The 17,992-nt window shown below is 36.1% G+C and overlaps 1 protein-coding gene across 1 annotated transcript; it reads right to left on the minus strand.

Moving 5' to 3' along the window:
- Window positions 1–1,241: 1,241 nt before the first annotated feature.
- On the minus strand, window positions 1,242–1,568 carry LOC138904701 (uncharacterized). The gene has a single exon (XM_070193209.1). The coding sequence runs from the start codon at window positions 1,566–1,568 to the stop codon at window positions 1,242–1,244; it is 327 nt and encodes a 108-aa protein (XP_070049310.1).
- Between the last annotated feature and the right edge of the window lie 16,424 nt (window positions 1,569–17,992).

Consider the following 17,992-nt stretch of genomic DNA (forward strand, 5'->3'; position numbering starts at 1 on the left):
GGGGCACGGACACTTCTCCTCCTCCGAGTTCCGAAGATGTAGCAGTTTAGCTTTTCTTTTTCTCCAACTTCGTATCCGTGCCACTTTGGCACGTTATTGTAAATAACTACATCTTTTTGCTCAAGTATTGTTTGAGTCTTTCTTTCGTTTGAACGTTTATGCAAGTTTTGCACTCTCTTTTTTCTTTGGCCTAAGTATTTTGCAAGTTTTACTGTTTGCGTCTTATTACGTAAAGCCTTGGGTGTATTTTTTCTCGAAAGTATTATGATTCCGAGCATAAGTTCTTCCGAAATCAACCCTTTAACGTGAGGGTTTTTATAAGAGAGGGCCCTCTTATGTTTATGGTGCTCTTGAAGAGGACGTCTCTTGTTCATTACGTCACTAGCATTTGAAGTACTTATTTAACTTTCAAATGATAAAATTAATTCATCGATCAGACAAGAAACAAGATGAAAAATAAAAAGACTTTATTTTATTCCTTCTGTTTTCAAAAAGTACATAAGCATTCGTTATGTTAAAGAGAAATTGCCTTTTCTTGTGGCTAATTCGCACAACTTGTTTCTACGGGGCTAGTCGTGCAGTCCCCGGTCTCGATGACACAATTATGTTCCCGGATTTCGTTCTCCGATCAACATGGAAGTCATTATTTCTACATTCTCATATCATCCCCCCCCCCCCCCAGTGTTCTAATGCGAAGAACGCGAATTGGAACACTGGAGATCATACACCTTCGAGGATCCCACTAATGAATTTCTAGACAATATTCTGCTTGGTAACAAACTTCGCTTACCCTTAGAAATTTATGCTATCGAGCAAAAGACTATCTAACAATCCTTTAGTGGTTTGCACTTGTGAACGGTCGGATAACCTTTGCTGGATAGCAAACTCATTTTCCCGGTGGAAACTTTGCAATCGAGCCAAAGATTATCTAACAACCCCGGAGTGGTTCTTCTCTTGTGTGCCTTGCTATTAAAGGTCTTATTGCTGCCATTGAAACTTTCTTCGTAGTATGCTTTCCGTTGCTACCTCGTTAAAAACCTTGCCAGAAAAACCCAATTCGGACAAAAACTGGACAAAGGGAAAAAGAGTGCAGCACATACTTTTAGTACATGCGATGTTTGTCAGCAATAATATCTCTTGAGGTGTGCCACGTTCCAGTTGCTTGAAAACTTTTCTCCACTCTGATTCTCTAACTCGTATGAATCTTTCCCGGTGACAGTTGAAACCCGATAAGGGCCTTCTCAGGTTGGACCTAGCTTCCCTGCATTGAGTTCCCGGGTGTTCTGAGTTACTTTCCTTAGAACCAAATCTCCCACTTTGAAATAACGAAGATTGTCTCTTCGATTGTAATATCTTTCCATTCTCTGCTTCTGTGCCGCCATCCTTATATGTGCCAAGTTCCTGCGCTCATCGAGTAACTTCAAGTTGATAAACATCACTTCGTTGTTCGCTTCTTCGCTTGCCTGGAAATACCTTAAGGTAGGCTCTCCTATTTCCACCGGAATTAAGGCTTCTGCTCCGTACACAAGAGAAAAAGGAGTTTTTCCCGTGCTCGATTTGGTCGTCATTTGGTATGCCCATAAAACTCCGGGTAGTTCCTCAGGCCATTTACCTTTGGCCGCTTCCAACCTTTTCTTGAGGTTTTGTATAATCATTTTGTTCGTTGACTCCGCTTGACCATTTGCGCTCGGATGATAGAATGAAGATGTGATTCTATTTATTTTCAAATCTTGAAGGAACTTTATGATCTTTGCGTCGATAAATTGCGGCCCATTATCAGGTGTTATTTCTTTTGGTATTCCGAACCTGCAGATTCTATTTTCCCACAATAAATCTACCACTTCACGTTCGCCGATCTTCTGATAAGGACCTACTTCCATCCACTTAGAAAAATAGTCAGTTAAAATTAAAAGAAATTTTACTTTACCAGGAGCCAGCCGCTGTGGTCCGACGATGTTCGTCGCCTATTTCATGAATGGCCACGGAGATAAAACTGAATGTAGTGATTCTGCCGGTTGATGTACCAACAATGTGTAACGTTGGCACTTATCGCATTGTTGTACTAAATCTTTGGCATCATGTTCCATGCGAGGCCAATAATATCCTGCCCTTACCAGTTTTAGCACTAAAGAATATGTGCCCGAATGGTTTCCGCATATCCCTTCATGGACTTCTCGCATAACGTAATTAGCTTCGGATGCTCCCAAACATCGGGCCAGCAGGCCTTGGAAAGATTTTCTTTACAATTGGCCTCCTTTAAAGCTATACCGTGCTGCTTTAACACGCAGCGCCCGTCATGCCTTGGAATCTTCGGGCAATTTTCCATGCTCGAGATAATCGATGATCTCATTCCTCTAGTCCTAGACCAAATTAGTAGTATTTACCTTGTAGTAGCTATCTGCATCCAGGACCGAGTGCATCAGTTGTACTACCATCCCGGACTCTGCTCCCTTCATTTTTGTTGATGAACCGAGGTTAGCCAGTGTATCTGCTTCTACATTTTCTTCCCTCAAGATATGAGTAATCGACCACTCCCGAAATTGAGCCAGTAGAGCCTGGACCTTCACCGCGTATTGTTGCATGCGCTCCTCTTCGATTTCAAAGATCCCGTAGACCTGATTTATAACTATCTGTGAGTCGCACTTTATTTTTATGACCTCGGAATCTAGTCCTCGGGCCAATTCGAGTCCTACAATCAAAGCCGCATACTCTACTTCATTGTTAGTTAAAGGGACCGTTCTGATGGCTTGCCTTAGGGTTTCTCCCGAAGGAGTGGTTAATACTATGCCAAGCCCCGACCCTTTTACGTTGGAGGCTCCGTCCATAAATAAGGTCCAAACTCCCGATGTCGATTCTGACACCATTACTGCCTCCTTGGTTGCTAGAGGCAGCAATCCCGGACTAAAATCGGCCACAAAGTAAGCCAAAACGTGTGACTTAATCGCAGTCATTGGTTTATATTCTATGTCGAATTCACTCATTTCAATAGCCCATTTGACCAAGCTACCCGAGAGTTCGGGTTTGTGAAGGATGTTCCCGCAGGGGAAATGTGGTCACCACAGCTATCGGGTGACATTGGAAGTAGGGGCCTCACCTTCCGAGCGGCGACTACGAGAGCTAAGGCCAGCTTCTCCAAATGCGGGTAGCGAGTTTCTGTTCCCGTTAAAATTTTACTTACATAATAAATGGGAGATTGCATACCTTCATCCTCAAGAACTAAAACTGCACTTACCGCTACTTCCGAGACTACGAGGCAGACCAACAGTGTTTCACCTTCCTTTGGTTTTGAAAGTAATGGAGGGCTTGACAAGTAACTTTTCAAATCTCTCAAAGCTTGCTGGCACTTCGGGGTCCATTCGAAGTTGTTTTTCTTTTTGAGCACTGCGAAGAAATGGTGGCATTTCTCTGATGACCGAGAAATGAACCTACTAAAAGCGGCCAATCTCCCCATGAGCCTTTGGACTTCTTTTATGCGTGACAGTTGATTCGGGATGTCTTCGATGGCCTTGATCTTATCGGGGTTTACTTCAATCTCCCTTTACGATACGAGAAATCCTAGGAACTTGCCGGAGCTAACCCCGAACGCGCACTTCTCGGGGTTAAGCTTCATATTATGCTTCCTTAGCATATCGTATATATAAACTTCCATAGTTTTCCCTATTTGTTTTTCAAACATCTTGTTTACGAGCCGCTGATAAATGGCTCAGGCATTCTTCAACCCGAAGGGCATCACATTATAGCAATATGTGCTGAAATTCGTTATAAACGAAGTATTTTCCTGATCCTCCAAGTTCATCTTAATTTGGTTGTACCCAGAATAAGCATCGAGGAAACTCATTAACTCGTGCCTGGCTATCGCATCAATCATTTGATCGATGTTTGGCAGTGGGAAGAGTCTTTCGGGCACGCCTTATTCAAGTCCTTACAAACTACACACATGTGAAATTTATTTTTTTTCTTAGGAACTATTACTACATTAGCTAGCCAGTCTAGATACTTTACCTCTCGGATCGAACCGATATCAAATAAGCGAGTTACCTCTTCTTTGAAGAATTTATTCCTGGCCTTCGCAATAAGGCGCTTCTTTTGTCTTATCGGAGGGATGTTGGGATCCAAACTTAGCTTGTGTACGGCCACTTCCATTGGGATACGTGTCATATCCGCATGCGACCACGCAAAACAATCGACATTAAATTTAAGAAATTCAATAAAGCCAGACCTGAACTCGGGGTGCAATCCTGTCCCCAAATGGAATTTCCTTTCTAAGAACTTTTCAAACAATGCAACTTGCTCGAGCTCTTCCGATGTGGATTTTGTTGCATTCGTCTATTCTGGTACCTGGAAATACCTTGGCACCTAATAAGATTCCGATGCCTCTACCCCTGTACCAACTTCATTCGATTTGGGAGCGGTCGCCAGTTCCTATAGTTGTTATGCCACGTGCTCCTTCCCTTTGCTACTGGAGATCGAAATCGCATTTATCTCCCTTGCCGCCGGTTGGTCGCCCCTTATCTGTTTAATTCCTTCGGGCGTTGGAAATTTCAGTAAATGATGATATGTTGACAATACAGCTCTTATCTCGTGCAACCATGGTCTTCCCAGAATAATATTATATCCCATATAACCATCCACCACTTCAAAAGGAGTCATTTTCATCACTCCTTCAGCGTCCGTGGGCAACAAAATCTCTCATCGGGTTGTCACACTCGCGAGGTTGAATCCGGCGAGGAGTTTTGTGGCCGGAATGATGCTTCCGGTGAGTTTAGCTTGCTCTAATACTCTCCATTGTATGATATTGGCCGAACTTCCTGGGTCCACTAGAACACGTTTGATTTTAAAGTCTAGCACATTTAAATAAATTACCAATGTGTCGTCGTGCGGTAGCAACAATCCGTCTGCGTCCTCCTCCGTGAAAGTGATGTCGTCTTCAGCAACTTCGCGGAGTCTCTTGCTATGGTTTATTGATACTTTCTTCTTTTTTGCTGCCGAGAAGGTGACCCCATGATCTTGTTCCCCCCCGAATATCATGTTAATTGTCTGGCGCAGGGGATCTTCTCCTGCTTTCGAGGGTTCCACATTATCTCGGTTGCGACCTTAGTTATTCTTGGCCCAGTCACTTAAGAACTCTCTGAGATGCCTGTTCTTCAATAGTGTCGCCACTTCTTCCCGGAGGTGTCGGCAGTCCCCAGTCTGGTGGCCATTCGTCCCGTGGTATTCACACCACAAGTTGAGATCCCTCTAGCTGGGATCGGATGTCATTGGCTTTGGGAATCATGCTTCTTTGATGTTTCTCATAGCCGATACCAACTCTATTACTCTGACGTTGAAATTGTATTCTGAAAGCCTGGGGTAGGAAGGATCCCGTGTACCTGACGCTTCTTTGTCCTGCAATGATCTATTGTTTTGACTGTGATCAGTCCTTCTATCAGTAGCAAACCTGTCTGCTGACCGGAAGCCTCTATCGCGGCCTTCGGTCCGTTCGTAGGGCAAAAGTCGACCCCTCGAAGACCGTCTGTCCGTGTCAAAATTATCTTTTGATTTTTCTTTACTCTTCTCCCGTCCTTTTGCCGATGATGGGAAGACAACCTGATCATCTTCGATCCTTATCTTTGTCTCATACCGGTTTTGGACATCTGCCCAAGTCGTTGCTTGGAACTCAACCAAGCTTTCCTTCAGTTTTCGGGAAGCGTCTGAACTTCTCGGATCCAGACCTTTGGTGAATGCTTCAGCTACCCATTCATCCGGAACAGCCGGGAGCAACATCCTCTACTTTTGGAATCGGGTAACGAACTCTCGCAGCAACTCGGATTCTCCTTGTACAATTCTGAATATGTCGTCCTCTCGGGCCTGCATCTTTCTAGCCCCGGCATGAACCTTAATAAAAGAATTCGCGAGCATGTCAAAGGAATCTATGGAATGCTCGGGTAACAGTGAATACCACATCAAGGCTCCCCTCGTGAGAGTCTCCCCAAACCTTTTCAACAAAACAGATTCAATATCGCGAGGAACTAAATCATTCCCCTTCATCGTCGTTGTATAGGTGGTAATATGCTCTTGAGGGTCTGAAGTTCCATCATAATTTAGCACGTCTAGCATTTTAAACCACTTCGGGATTAATTCTGGTATCGTGCTTGGTTTGTACGGCAACTGAGTATAATTCTTTGAGTCCGGACCTTTCAGCACCGGTGGTGCGCCCGGAATTTGGTCCATGCGGGTGTTCACTTCTCCATAATTCATAAGAGTTCATCCTTGAAAAGATCATTTACGTTACTAGGGCCAGATCCGCTCCCCTAGCCCCATCGGAACCAACCTCACCCATCGGGGTATTGTTGTCAACCCTCGGTGTTGTTTGATTTGTGGGAGCGCCAGGAGGAACTAGACCTCGTCTATTCGCGTTATTGGAAGACTCGGATAACGCCTGCTTCAACTCCGTTATAACCTTATCTTGTCGTGTGAGGTGGCCTAGAATAATCGCTTGTTGCTCTTGTAGGACCCTTACCACATCAACAACATGCTCCTCTTCAGCATCATCGGGAGTTGCCTCCTGAACATGTTGTGGGTACCACCTGTCGTGGACCGACGTGGCATCGTTCCCCTCATTGTGGGTGTCACTGATTGAATCCTCGAGATGAGGCTGGTCTCCTTGAACCTCAGGATTATGTGTGTTGTTAACACCATTATCTATCATTTCTTATGATTTTTTGCTAAGACAAATAATTAAAACACGTTAGTAAAAGAGGCAAGGATCAACTTAATTACACGGTTGTCTAGGCCCCACGATGGTCGCCAAACTGTTTACCCGTAAAACAGTACAGTTGAATTTATATGTGGTTTCTAGACAAGTGAATTAATTTGATCCTGAAATAATAAAATAATTAAAGAAATGTGCAATACTTAGCCTTGAAATGAAGGTAAAATCACGAAAAACAGTAATTCCGGGGGCAGAGCTTCTGGGCACAACAATGATGAAAAAAAGGAATAAGAAAGTAAAATTATGTAAAGCTTTTGATCGATTATAGCATAAATTTGCCAGAAAAGTCGTGTCGTCTACAATGATAAAAGAGCTCACTATTTATAGTTACGCTTAGGAATAAGGTCCTAGGATCGTGCCCTTCTTTAATGTCAATTATGAGGGTCATTGATGAACGTGTAACAGTGAGCATAAATGACAAATTCTCTGTAACAGGCAGCGCACTAAATGATGTGGAATATCCTCCATTAAATGCTACTGGTCGGAGGATAATTGTTGCATCTTTACGAGTGTCGTTCTTTCCGGTGACAAATGGGATAACTGCCTTCGGTTCTAACTATCCTCGCCTTAAGGTCCACGTGTCATTCTCTTAAATGACCACGTATCATAACATATTTTACCGTATACAATTTCAGGATCAAATTAATTCACTTATCTAGAAACCAAGTATAAATTCAACTGTACCGTTTTACGGGTATATATATATATATATACCCGTACAGTGAGCATAAATGACAAATTCTCTGTAACAGGCAGCGCACTAAATGCTGTGGAATATCCTCCATTAAATGCTACCGGTCGGAGGATAATTGTTGCATCTTTACGAGTGTCGTTCTTTCCGGTGACAAATGGGATAACTGCCTTCGGTTCTAACTATCCTCGCCTTAAGGTCCACGTGTCATTCTCTTAAATGACCACGTATCATAACATATTTTACCGTATACAATTTCAGGATCAAATTAATTCACTTGTCTAGAAACCACGTATAAATTCAACTGTACCGTTTTACGGGTATATATATATATATATATATATATATATATATATATATATATATACCCGTAAAACAGTACAGTTGAATTTCTACGATTGTATCTTCAAGACTTCAATTGTATATTCTACAATTCTTTCCTCCTACTATTGGCACAACTTCCTACCAAAAATACAAATAATTTCACATGGATAAACAGTCGACCTTTTTTAAGTCAAAATTTTATTAATAAACATCGTGTCGTTATCAAAGGAAGACCATTCAAAAGGCCCTAATGATCGTCGTATTTCAACATATAATAATGCACCACTTTGCTAATCCTAATAGAACTAGATTCTATGTAAATAAGGTCTAAAGATTTCGATAGAGGGATGATTATACAACTGCATTATTTGCGAGAGTTCGGCCATTTAAAGAAAAGACACAGAATTATACAAAATCCATAACGCTATGATATTGACAAGTTAAAATGCGTTGTTGAAATGTAACTAATTGCAAAGAATCAATTGAAGTTTAGAGGGCAAAGAGAGATTAGTGTAATCTGCTGGAGGAAAAGGGATTTTACCTATCACTTTCAGCATAATTTGGCGTCCATTAATAGTTAAAAACTTAAAATGCCCTGGAAATCAAATGCGTGTCATAAAAGTAACCACCGCCCAAACGAGTGACCCGGCCCAATTTTTCACTTTAGAACAGCTCTGTTTGTTATTTTGTTATCTTCAATCAGAATTTTTACACAAATAGCCGGTCGGATCCACTGTTTACTTTTCCTAGCTTGTAAGTATAGATTATATACAATTATATACATATTATATATGTATTATACATATATTATTCATCCACTAATTATTTTTAGATTAAAAAGTTGGGTGGGTGACTATTTCAGTTTATTCTTCTTTTTAATAGCACATACCTTCTTGCATTGCTTTTAAAAGGATAAAATGCACGAAGCCTTTAAACTTAGCTAAGTAGACCTTTATAACTATTTTAAGGGGAAAATAAAAAATAGTCAGATTTATAACTAGTAATTAAAAAATAGTCACAATTTCAAAAGTAATCAAAATTTAGTCATTTTTTCATGTAAAGATAAAATTTGAACAAAAACACCCTTAAAATATTATGCTGGAGTTTAAATTTTTTACATATGAGATTCCAATATAATTCCAACATAATGTACTGAAATTTCATAATGTGCTGGAGTTCCAACATAATATGCTGGAAGTTTATACGCATGAGTTCCATAATCTCACATATTATGCTGGAACTTTTCGTGTTTCAGCAAAACAATGGCTATTTTCAATGAATTTGCAAACGTTGGCTATTTTTTGATTACTCGTCCGAAAATTTGTTAGTCCGTGTTATATCACCTATTTTAAGGCAAAAATGGTAACTAGCTCTTAAGACATGGTAATTGTAAATTAGATTGAGGAAAATCACAGATATAGTAGAGGTCACTATAAATAAAAACAAATAGTGAGATAGAGAAACAAACCTCAACATAAATGGACAAATTTGTTTTATATTGCATTTGGGTCTAACAATGGTCGACTTGGTTTTCTGATATTTCAGACAAAAGTCAAAAACCAAATCATTACTTTGGTCTTATGTCTTCTAATTTAAAGTCATAACTACTCATCCTATAGAAGAAATTATCAATTGGGTAGACACTTTCGTTTCTTTTGAGCAATTGCACTTCTTTTTTTCTCTCTCTGATGTGGAGTGGGACATTTTTATGGATATGAAGGGGGTCAAGTTTTTAGGAAAAAGCTGCCTAATGCTTTACTAAAATAAAAGAACTACAAAACCGGAGACAAAAATGTTTTCAACACAGATTTGATAATGGCTTTGACTTCTTTCGTTAAAAGAAATTGGAACCTTCGATAGGGATTTTAATTGAAGTCTTAATCATACATATTTATAATTTTTGTGATTCCTAAAGATGTTCTCACTTTCGGTCTCAAAGAAACACTTTTCAACACTGTCCCATTACCTATTGTTTTGTCAAAATATTGCACTTTCGGAAGAGAATTTCGGATTGTCTATTCGTGATCTTTCCATCTACATCAGACAACTGGCCATCACTTTAAGAATAAATAAAAAATAAAATAAATTAATTTATATACACTAACGGTATAATAGTTCCAAACTTCCAATTATTTTCCTCCTTTTTTCCTTTCATACATTGCTGCAGAAAGCTTGAACTGAATCGATTGGTAATTGAACACGATAAAGCCCTAAGATAGAATTAACATATCCATCTTCTTAATTATGTACTAGTGATAAAATAAACAATAACAGAGCCAACACGGGACGAAATTTTGGGGCCCAAAGTTGAGTTTCTGCAATTCCCCTCAATCTTAAGGTGACAATATTATATTTTGGCGTTTAGCTAATTAAGGTTCTTTTGCTCACTAGATTCCCACTGAATACTTCTAACAAATTGTGATTTACTATTGTCACTTTTGAATTGTTCTACACCAAATTCTTCTATGACCGAGTACATTTGTTTTTTAGCTACCTTTGTTTCGTTTCAATTGTTGTTAGAGTATATGCAAATAAATTGATGTTACTCCAATGAGAAGAGACCTAATTTTTTATGAGTTTAATGTTTATATAATATACATACAAAAAATTGTATATTATTAGATAATTTAAAAAATAAGGCAATTAACTTATATTATAATAGGTTAAAATATACCGATAGTATAAAAATATCTTAATAGTGTCAAGTATATAAGTTATTATTGTTCAAGAAGTCGAATTAACGGATTTGTAAGTATATGATCATGAAGGGAAACATGGGACAAGATTTAGGACCATTAAAAGATGTGTTGGGGTGAATGATATCTCTCTACCATTAACTAGGCTAGCGTTTGGACATAAATTTGATTGAAATTTGAAAAATGAGTTTTTGAAGATAGTTGAAAAATGATTTTTGAATGTTAAAATTGTATTTCGACATGCATTTTACTTGAAAAGAAATTGAAGTTTTGTGAGTAGAAAACTTTAAAACCTTCAAAATCTACTCTAGAGCTGTTTTAGGGATTTGAAGATTTTGTTTTCAGAATCTGCCAAAAAATGGTTAAAATACGACAACAACATCAACCCAGTAGTAATCCCACTAGTGGGGTCCGGGGAGGGTAGAGTGTACGCAGACCTTACCCCTACCCAGGGGTAGAGAAGCTGTAATATGGTTAAAATATGGAGTATAAACAAACATATACTTGAAAATTAAAAAAAAAAAATTTATGGTCAAATGCGAACTAAAAATCTTGAGTTCGAGTCCTGAAAAATAATGAAAATTTTTTTGTTAGGATGTGTCTCCTCCTTAATAAGTCTTATGCGGTGTGAATCCGAATTAATATTGATGGTGATTAAGAAAAATTAGAAATGATTTAGGAAGCTAAGTTGGTTGGGATTTGGGAGAGCATGCAAAAGAAAATCAAAGAACAAAGACCAATGATAAAACCTGAGCCATGTCTTGACAGAAAGAAGCGACCACTACTTGGTAGCCATTGGATCAGAATCATCACCAAAAATCATACTACTGACTCTTTAAATCATTATCATATGCTAAAATGGAGTATATATTTATTGTGGCTGTCCAAATCATCTACATGTAAATACTTTTAGGGACCCATGAAAATGGACATTCTGCTGTCACCTTCCTTTGCATGTGGCGGGGCCTCTGTAATTTCATTTGTTTTATATTTATTTTTCACTTGTTAGAAGCCAATCAAATACTACAAAATTCAGAACCTGATTAGGGTTTCCCCTTTAGAAAGCTACCTCATTATTGTTCTGGCTTGTTAGCTGACAGTCTTCTCATTTTGGATCTAAAAGCAACTGTGTAATTAAACTTCTATTATAGGTCTAATTAATTTGGTTACTTTTTGAATGTCGTCGTCATGAGAGACAGTTAATTCGCATTATGAACAGCATATTTGTTTTTTCTATATTGTAGAACAGTGATCTCAAATAAAAGAACAACATTTGGGTTTATGTTACTTGTATTTTCTTTTGTTAATTACGAAATAAAAGGTAAAAGAAGGTGGGTGAATATGAAAATATAGGTTTGTCCAGCTTTCTCTTTAGAAGTAGCTATGAAAGTCATAAAGAATTAGGCAACGAAGAGTAACGCATATGAATGAAAATGGAAAGTATTGACCGATCATTCTTTCTTTCTTTTGTCCATTTTTCCCAATGACAAGCTTGATTGGTGCATGCATGGAGATAGCAGAATCCGAATTCTCGAGAGAAATGATTTAACAAGCAAGATTGACGAACTGGAATTACGTGTGTTAATTTCAAACAACAGATTATTTCTGTGTTACGTTGCTCAATTTGATATTCAAACACGTACAGATTAGACTAACCGAAACAATATGAGTGTATTTCAGAAATTTTGGACTGTTGAGTGCTGGACCAATGAACATGACATATTGACATGTTGGATTTAGGTTCTTAACTTTAAGCCAGACGACATGCATTATATTGGCAGACGAAATGACTACATTTCAATGGTTTCATGTGTAAATGAGTGATCGGCGAACGAAGACTTGATTTTTCACCTAGCTACATGATTATAGAGGGCTTTGGCTGCCTAACTTCTGGAAATTCCTACTATGTTTTAAGACGTTCCCAAGTTTGTTTTACACAATTCTACGCTTTTAAACAGCTTTCCTAGGCTTCAATAATAAAATTTATACGATTTGATACTTTTTTCTATTATTTTGTTTTAAGTGACTTTAATGAAAATACATGGGCGGTGAAGATTCATAGCTGATCCCAACTTATTTGAGATTGAGATAGATACGGCACCAATTTGAGCCCAAATACATTTCACCCGCTCAACTTGCGCAAGGTTGGCCCGGTCATTGAGCCACTCATTTGTTGAACTAAACCCATCTTGACCCAGACCATCTAATCAAATCTAAAGTTGGGCTAATTTTTAGCCTAAATTGATCCATGAGTTTCTTTACTAAAATATTTTTAAAATAATTATTCGTTATTTAATATGTTATATATAACCATAACAAAAGAAAAATAGTCTTATTTAATAATTAAATGATTCACAAGAAATATAACACACATTAATTAAAGTTTGATACGAGTTGGGCGGGTTGAGCTATGACCCAAATTTTAGCCCATCTTCTCCCAGTCCATCTCATCCCAAATAACTTTTGGGTCGGTCAATGATCACCCAATTTATTGACTCAGCCTATTTTGACCCACCCAAAATCAGCTCAACCCGTTCATTTGACACCCTAGAGTTGCTTTCGCCTATTTATGTTTCTATTTACTATTATTTCTATAAATTGTGCGTGCAAATTAAAATGCATTAAGTACTGTTTAGCATTCTCCTTAGATTGGATGTCAAAATTCTGAATACAGTTAATCACTGGTTGCAACTGGCTCAGGCGACAAGTGAGGCTTGTTCAGTTGGTAAAAGTACCTCCACCTACGACCGTTAGATCCTGGGTTGGAATCATGCTGGAGGGGAAGTGTGAAAATACTATAAATCCTCATCATTTGGGAGGGGTTAAAAAAAAAAAAAAAAAAAGTCTCAGGCCTATATAAGACAAACAGGGAAGCAGCAGAATGAACAAATCAGCGGAAGTGTTGGATCTGGCCCAGTCATTTCCAACAAAACAGATCCTTTTGCCTTTCCATTTTTGGGCCTATAGCACTACTTCAATATAACCAGTTTTGGTAGGTGATTAAACCAAAAATATGGGCAATGAGAACAATTGATCAGTTCCTTGTACCCCTCTCTTTTTCTGAGATGAGAAGCATACTGTATTTTGATCTTCTTTTTTGTTTCAGAAACTTTAATTATTAACACAAAAAGGTAAGCCTAAAAGCTGTTTTCTAACCAATCAACCTATTGAAGTAACCTCCTGTTTGTCACAAGTTTGCCCTTTTCCTTTTTACATTGTTACCCATTAAGTATGGAACTTTAACCGCGGCAAGAATGTTATTGAATTCAAACTCGTGATACTTCGGTTTTGTATTGTGCTCTCTTGAAAATTGAATTGTCCTGCAGTTTGATAGTGTTTTCAAAGAGATGAATAGTACTGCTAGTTGAAATTAATGTTATACAATTTCATGTTTGTTCGGGAATTAGACCGTCCTAATTTTCCAACGAAGAAAATCCAATTTTATAGTTAATGCGCAACCCTAAGTAATTGATAAAAATGAATAGATATAAAATAAAAGGTCAAGGGACACTCAAGTATCAGTGGGGAATATTACGTCAATCTATAGATCAATTGGTTCTTTAATAATGGCATAAACTTATTTTCAGAATTTTCCGAGTTGATTTAAGGTCCCAAAGCAATCCATCTATTTTCCATCTTAGTTTTAATATATATAGGCCTTTATCTCAAGGCCATGAAGGTATTGAACGAACACTTTGTTCAATCTTGCAAATACTGGACTTTCCATTTATAACTTGACCGTTCACCTGATTCTTAAAGTTCTCCCTAGTTTAAGTTTTATCTACTTATGGTATAAATATAAAAAATATTTTAAAATTATTTCTATTAGCAATAGATTAACTTAAATTCAGTTTTTTTTCTTTTTCTTTTTTCAATAAATAAATTCCCTCTTCGTTTTGTGATATTTGGGCCTTTATCTCGAGAAGATGAATATGGTTATCTGGAAGTGGGCTTGTAGTTTGAGTTATTTGGATGGCAATCTTGGGCCAGACTAGCCTACTCCATTACAAACCTTATTTATTTATTTTTTCAAAATAGTCTTTTTGTGTTGCACATTGAACTCAAAACTTTTCTTAGTAAAACAAAGAACTCGGTCAATGTTTTCAGAAAGCGCTTGCATACACAATCTAATTAAGCCACAACTCTTTCCATCATTCTTAATTAACTCGATACTTGGATCAAATGAAGTACTGACCTCTTTTATATTTAAGTGACTAAATTTACTTAGCACTTTCTCGAAGAATGAGATATTGACTCAATATATATAACCCCATTATTTCTTTTAATCTTGATATCTAATAAGGTATCATTTTTCCAAGATCCTTTCTTTAATAGGTGGAAGATACAAACCCATCGTTTCTATCTTGTCATTCATATCATTGCTTAAATCAACAAATCAAAAATAATACAAACGATCATATATCCACCAAGAATTTTGTGAGAGTTGAGATTCAAAATTTAAATAAATATTTTTATTTCAAGTACTTCTCATTATATTACATACTAATAGCTTGTTTGTCCATATTTTGTACTTGGCCAAAAGTATTTTTTTTTTTGGTCAAAAGTACTTTTTTCTTCAAAGTTAAAGGAGTTTGGTCAAGCTTTTTGAAGGACAAAAAAGTATTTTTGAGTAGAAGCAGAAGCAATTTTTGAGAAGCAGAAAAACGTAGCTTCTCCCTAAAAATACTTTTTTGAAAAGCACTTTTGAGAAAAATACACTTAGAAGCACCTTTTAACAGTTTGGCCAAACACTAATTGCTGCTCAAAAGTGTTTTTCAAATTGTTTAGCCAAACACAATTGCTTCTCACCAAAAGTAATTTTCTTAAAAGCACCTTTGAAAAAAGCACTTCTCAAAATAAGTAGATTTTTTCAGCTTGGCCAAACAGGCTATAAGTCTAGTATTGACTTTTAATTATAAATCAAACACCCTAAAATTTTGATTATTCTAAGTTGCTTTTTTCATAAAACTTATGTATCTAACTTTGATCGTCAAGTTAAATACATTGCAATAATACACATTTCTTCTAAAAAGATAATGCTTTCAGAAAATGTCTTTACTCTTTAATTATAAATTATAAATATCATTTTTTATGATTTAATAATGACACAACAGTTTTAATGTTTAGATATCTTCCTTCCAGATAAAGTATTTCATATTATCTCATAACTTGAATGTCAATCCTTACGTAACATAGTTATTTGTTAATTTAAAACTTATTTTATTTGTTACGGAATAAGTAATTACAATGAGCATATATATCAAAGAGGTTGCTTTTAAATTTAAGATGCATTTTAATATCATAAAAGGTGTGGCATGTATTATAATATTTTTGATAATTTTTTTTACAAAATTTACAAAGAGTAGAAATTCATAAATAAATAGAAGTAGAATTAAGAAAGTAGAACCTGTTATTTTATACTGCTTTGAAACCTCATAAAGAGTTGTGTTTTGATGCATAACTTGAAAACCTTTTACCAACATGAATCATGAATCATGAGAGGCACGTGTTTTTTATTAAAATTGCACAACTTCGGCTTTGTAACATATGCACCAAAAACTTTTGAGAAACTGCCTCCTTGCTTACCCTCTTTTTCCTTGAGGCATCAAAACAGTAAAAAGATGGACAAAGTCTTATTCGGTAGTTTACTGTTAATCTACCATTTTTTTTCATAGAGTGATGTGCTGAAAATTCTTGTGGAGGAGCAAGTGGTCTAAAAGAATTTCCGATCATTGTTAAAATTTATTGTAAACCGTGTAAGTTTGTGAATTGAATGGTTATGACCGTTACGAAAGAGTACGAAGAGTTAATATTATTTGCAGGCGTCTGTTTTTATAAATAGGGTAATTAGGTTTTAAGAAGGGTAATTTAGTATTTTAACTTTTTAATTAAGAGCTTTTCACTTTTAATATAACTAGTTACTCTGCACGTGTATACCGAATTATATAATATCTAATTTTATAACATAATATTAATATTATTAAAATAAAATTCTGAACAAATAATTATACATAAAATAAGGTACAAATTTTTACGAATTGGTCCACGTAAATCATCATATATTGACTTTGAAAGTTAGTCCCAAACAAACACTTAACTTTGCAAGCATTAGCTTAAACGAAACAACATAATATGTAAATGTAGCCTGGTGGCTAAACTAACAAAACACAAACTCATTGCTAATGTCTTCATAAAAAAATGTATGTCACAAAACCGCTTAAGTTGGTAATTTAATATTTCATGAAAAGACTTTGTAAGGCTAATTAACAAAATATTTAATTTGAATTATCTTATTTAGGGAGTAGTAATTAATTTAAAATATCTTATTTTGATGTTATTTTTGCAGGATCTTTTCTTTTTGACTTAAAAGTATTAATTCAATTTTTCAAGATTTATTATTAAAACACAATTTAATAGGCTATTCGATATATAGGGAACTTGAATATGAAAACAACTTTTAAATACAGATAATATGAGTAGTAATTATTTATTGCGAGCGGTACAATTTTTTTTTTTGGGTTATTTTCTTAAAGAAAAAAGAAAGAGACCGACTCTTTTGTATAATAAATACTCTTAATCTGATTTTAAATTCACAAAAGTATAAAAATTGAAGTTTACTACTTGTTGTTTAGTTTCAAAATCTGTCTGTTAAAGGAACATAATTGCTGCTTGAATTTAGAGATGAACGATCTATGCACAAAATAGTTTTTAATTTGAATTTAAAAATAAATGACTTATACTGCAAAATGCAAACATTGCGTCGTCTTGTCTAAAGCCAGTAGGAAAGCATTGTCTAAATAAAAAGCTAGAAGGAAAGCAGAAAGCAATAGATAGATACAACAATCATTTTCTTTTTCCACTTCTTAAAATAATGATCACCCAATAGAAAAAAAATATAGATTTTTTTCGTAAGTTAAATACTTTAAATCATCTAAATATAAGTGCAGAACTTTAGCACAACCATTTGTGAATTAGAATTTGAAGACTCGACTAAACGTTAAATAAAAAGGTCAAAAGAAAGGTATGAGCGCAATTTAATAACAAAAAAAGATAAACAATAAGACAATAATACCTTTCAATGATGAATTTTATAGAATTGCTGATGAGACTAAGTACTCGGGGTGCATTTTTAAGTCGCTCCGCTTAACTGTATATAAATACATACTTATTTATTATCAAGAAGTTAGAACACTCTTCGTCTTCTATTCCTTTGGAATATATCTGTGTGAGTTATGAAACAAAGGCCTTTTTTTTTATTTGAATAGTAAGCCAACTGTTTCTCTATTCTAAAAGATACCAACGGTTGAAAGACAAAATCAAATGGGAATCGGTAGACACTATTTTAAGCATTATTGACTAATGTGAAAGATCACATCCCTTCAAATAAATTTGGTATTTATTTAAAAAAATTGGTATAAATAAAACATTTAAATTATTTAGAAGGGCATTTAGGTAATTCAACCTTTTTGTTAAGAGCTAGATAATAAAAGTTCCCCTCCCCAATTCAAGGAATTAAATGAATGTAAGAAG

The sequence above is a fragment of the Nicotiana tomentosiformis genome, chromosome 2 (genome assembly GCF_000390325.3).
Source record: "Nicotiana tomentosiformis chromosome 2, ASM39032v3, whole genome shotgun sequence".
NCBI lineage: Eukaryota > Viridiplantae > Streptophyta > Magnoliopsida > Solanales > Solanaceae > Nicotiana > Nicotiana tomentosiformis.

Excerpts from the sequence above, each read along its gene's own strand:
- LOC138904701 (XM_070193209.1), bottom strand. The coding sequence starts at position 1,568 with ATGACGACCAAATCGAGCACGGGAAAAACTCCTTTTTCTCTTGTGTAC.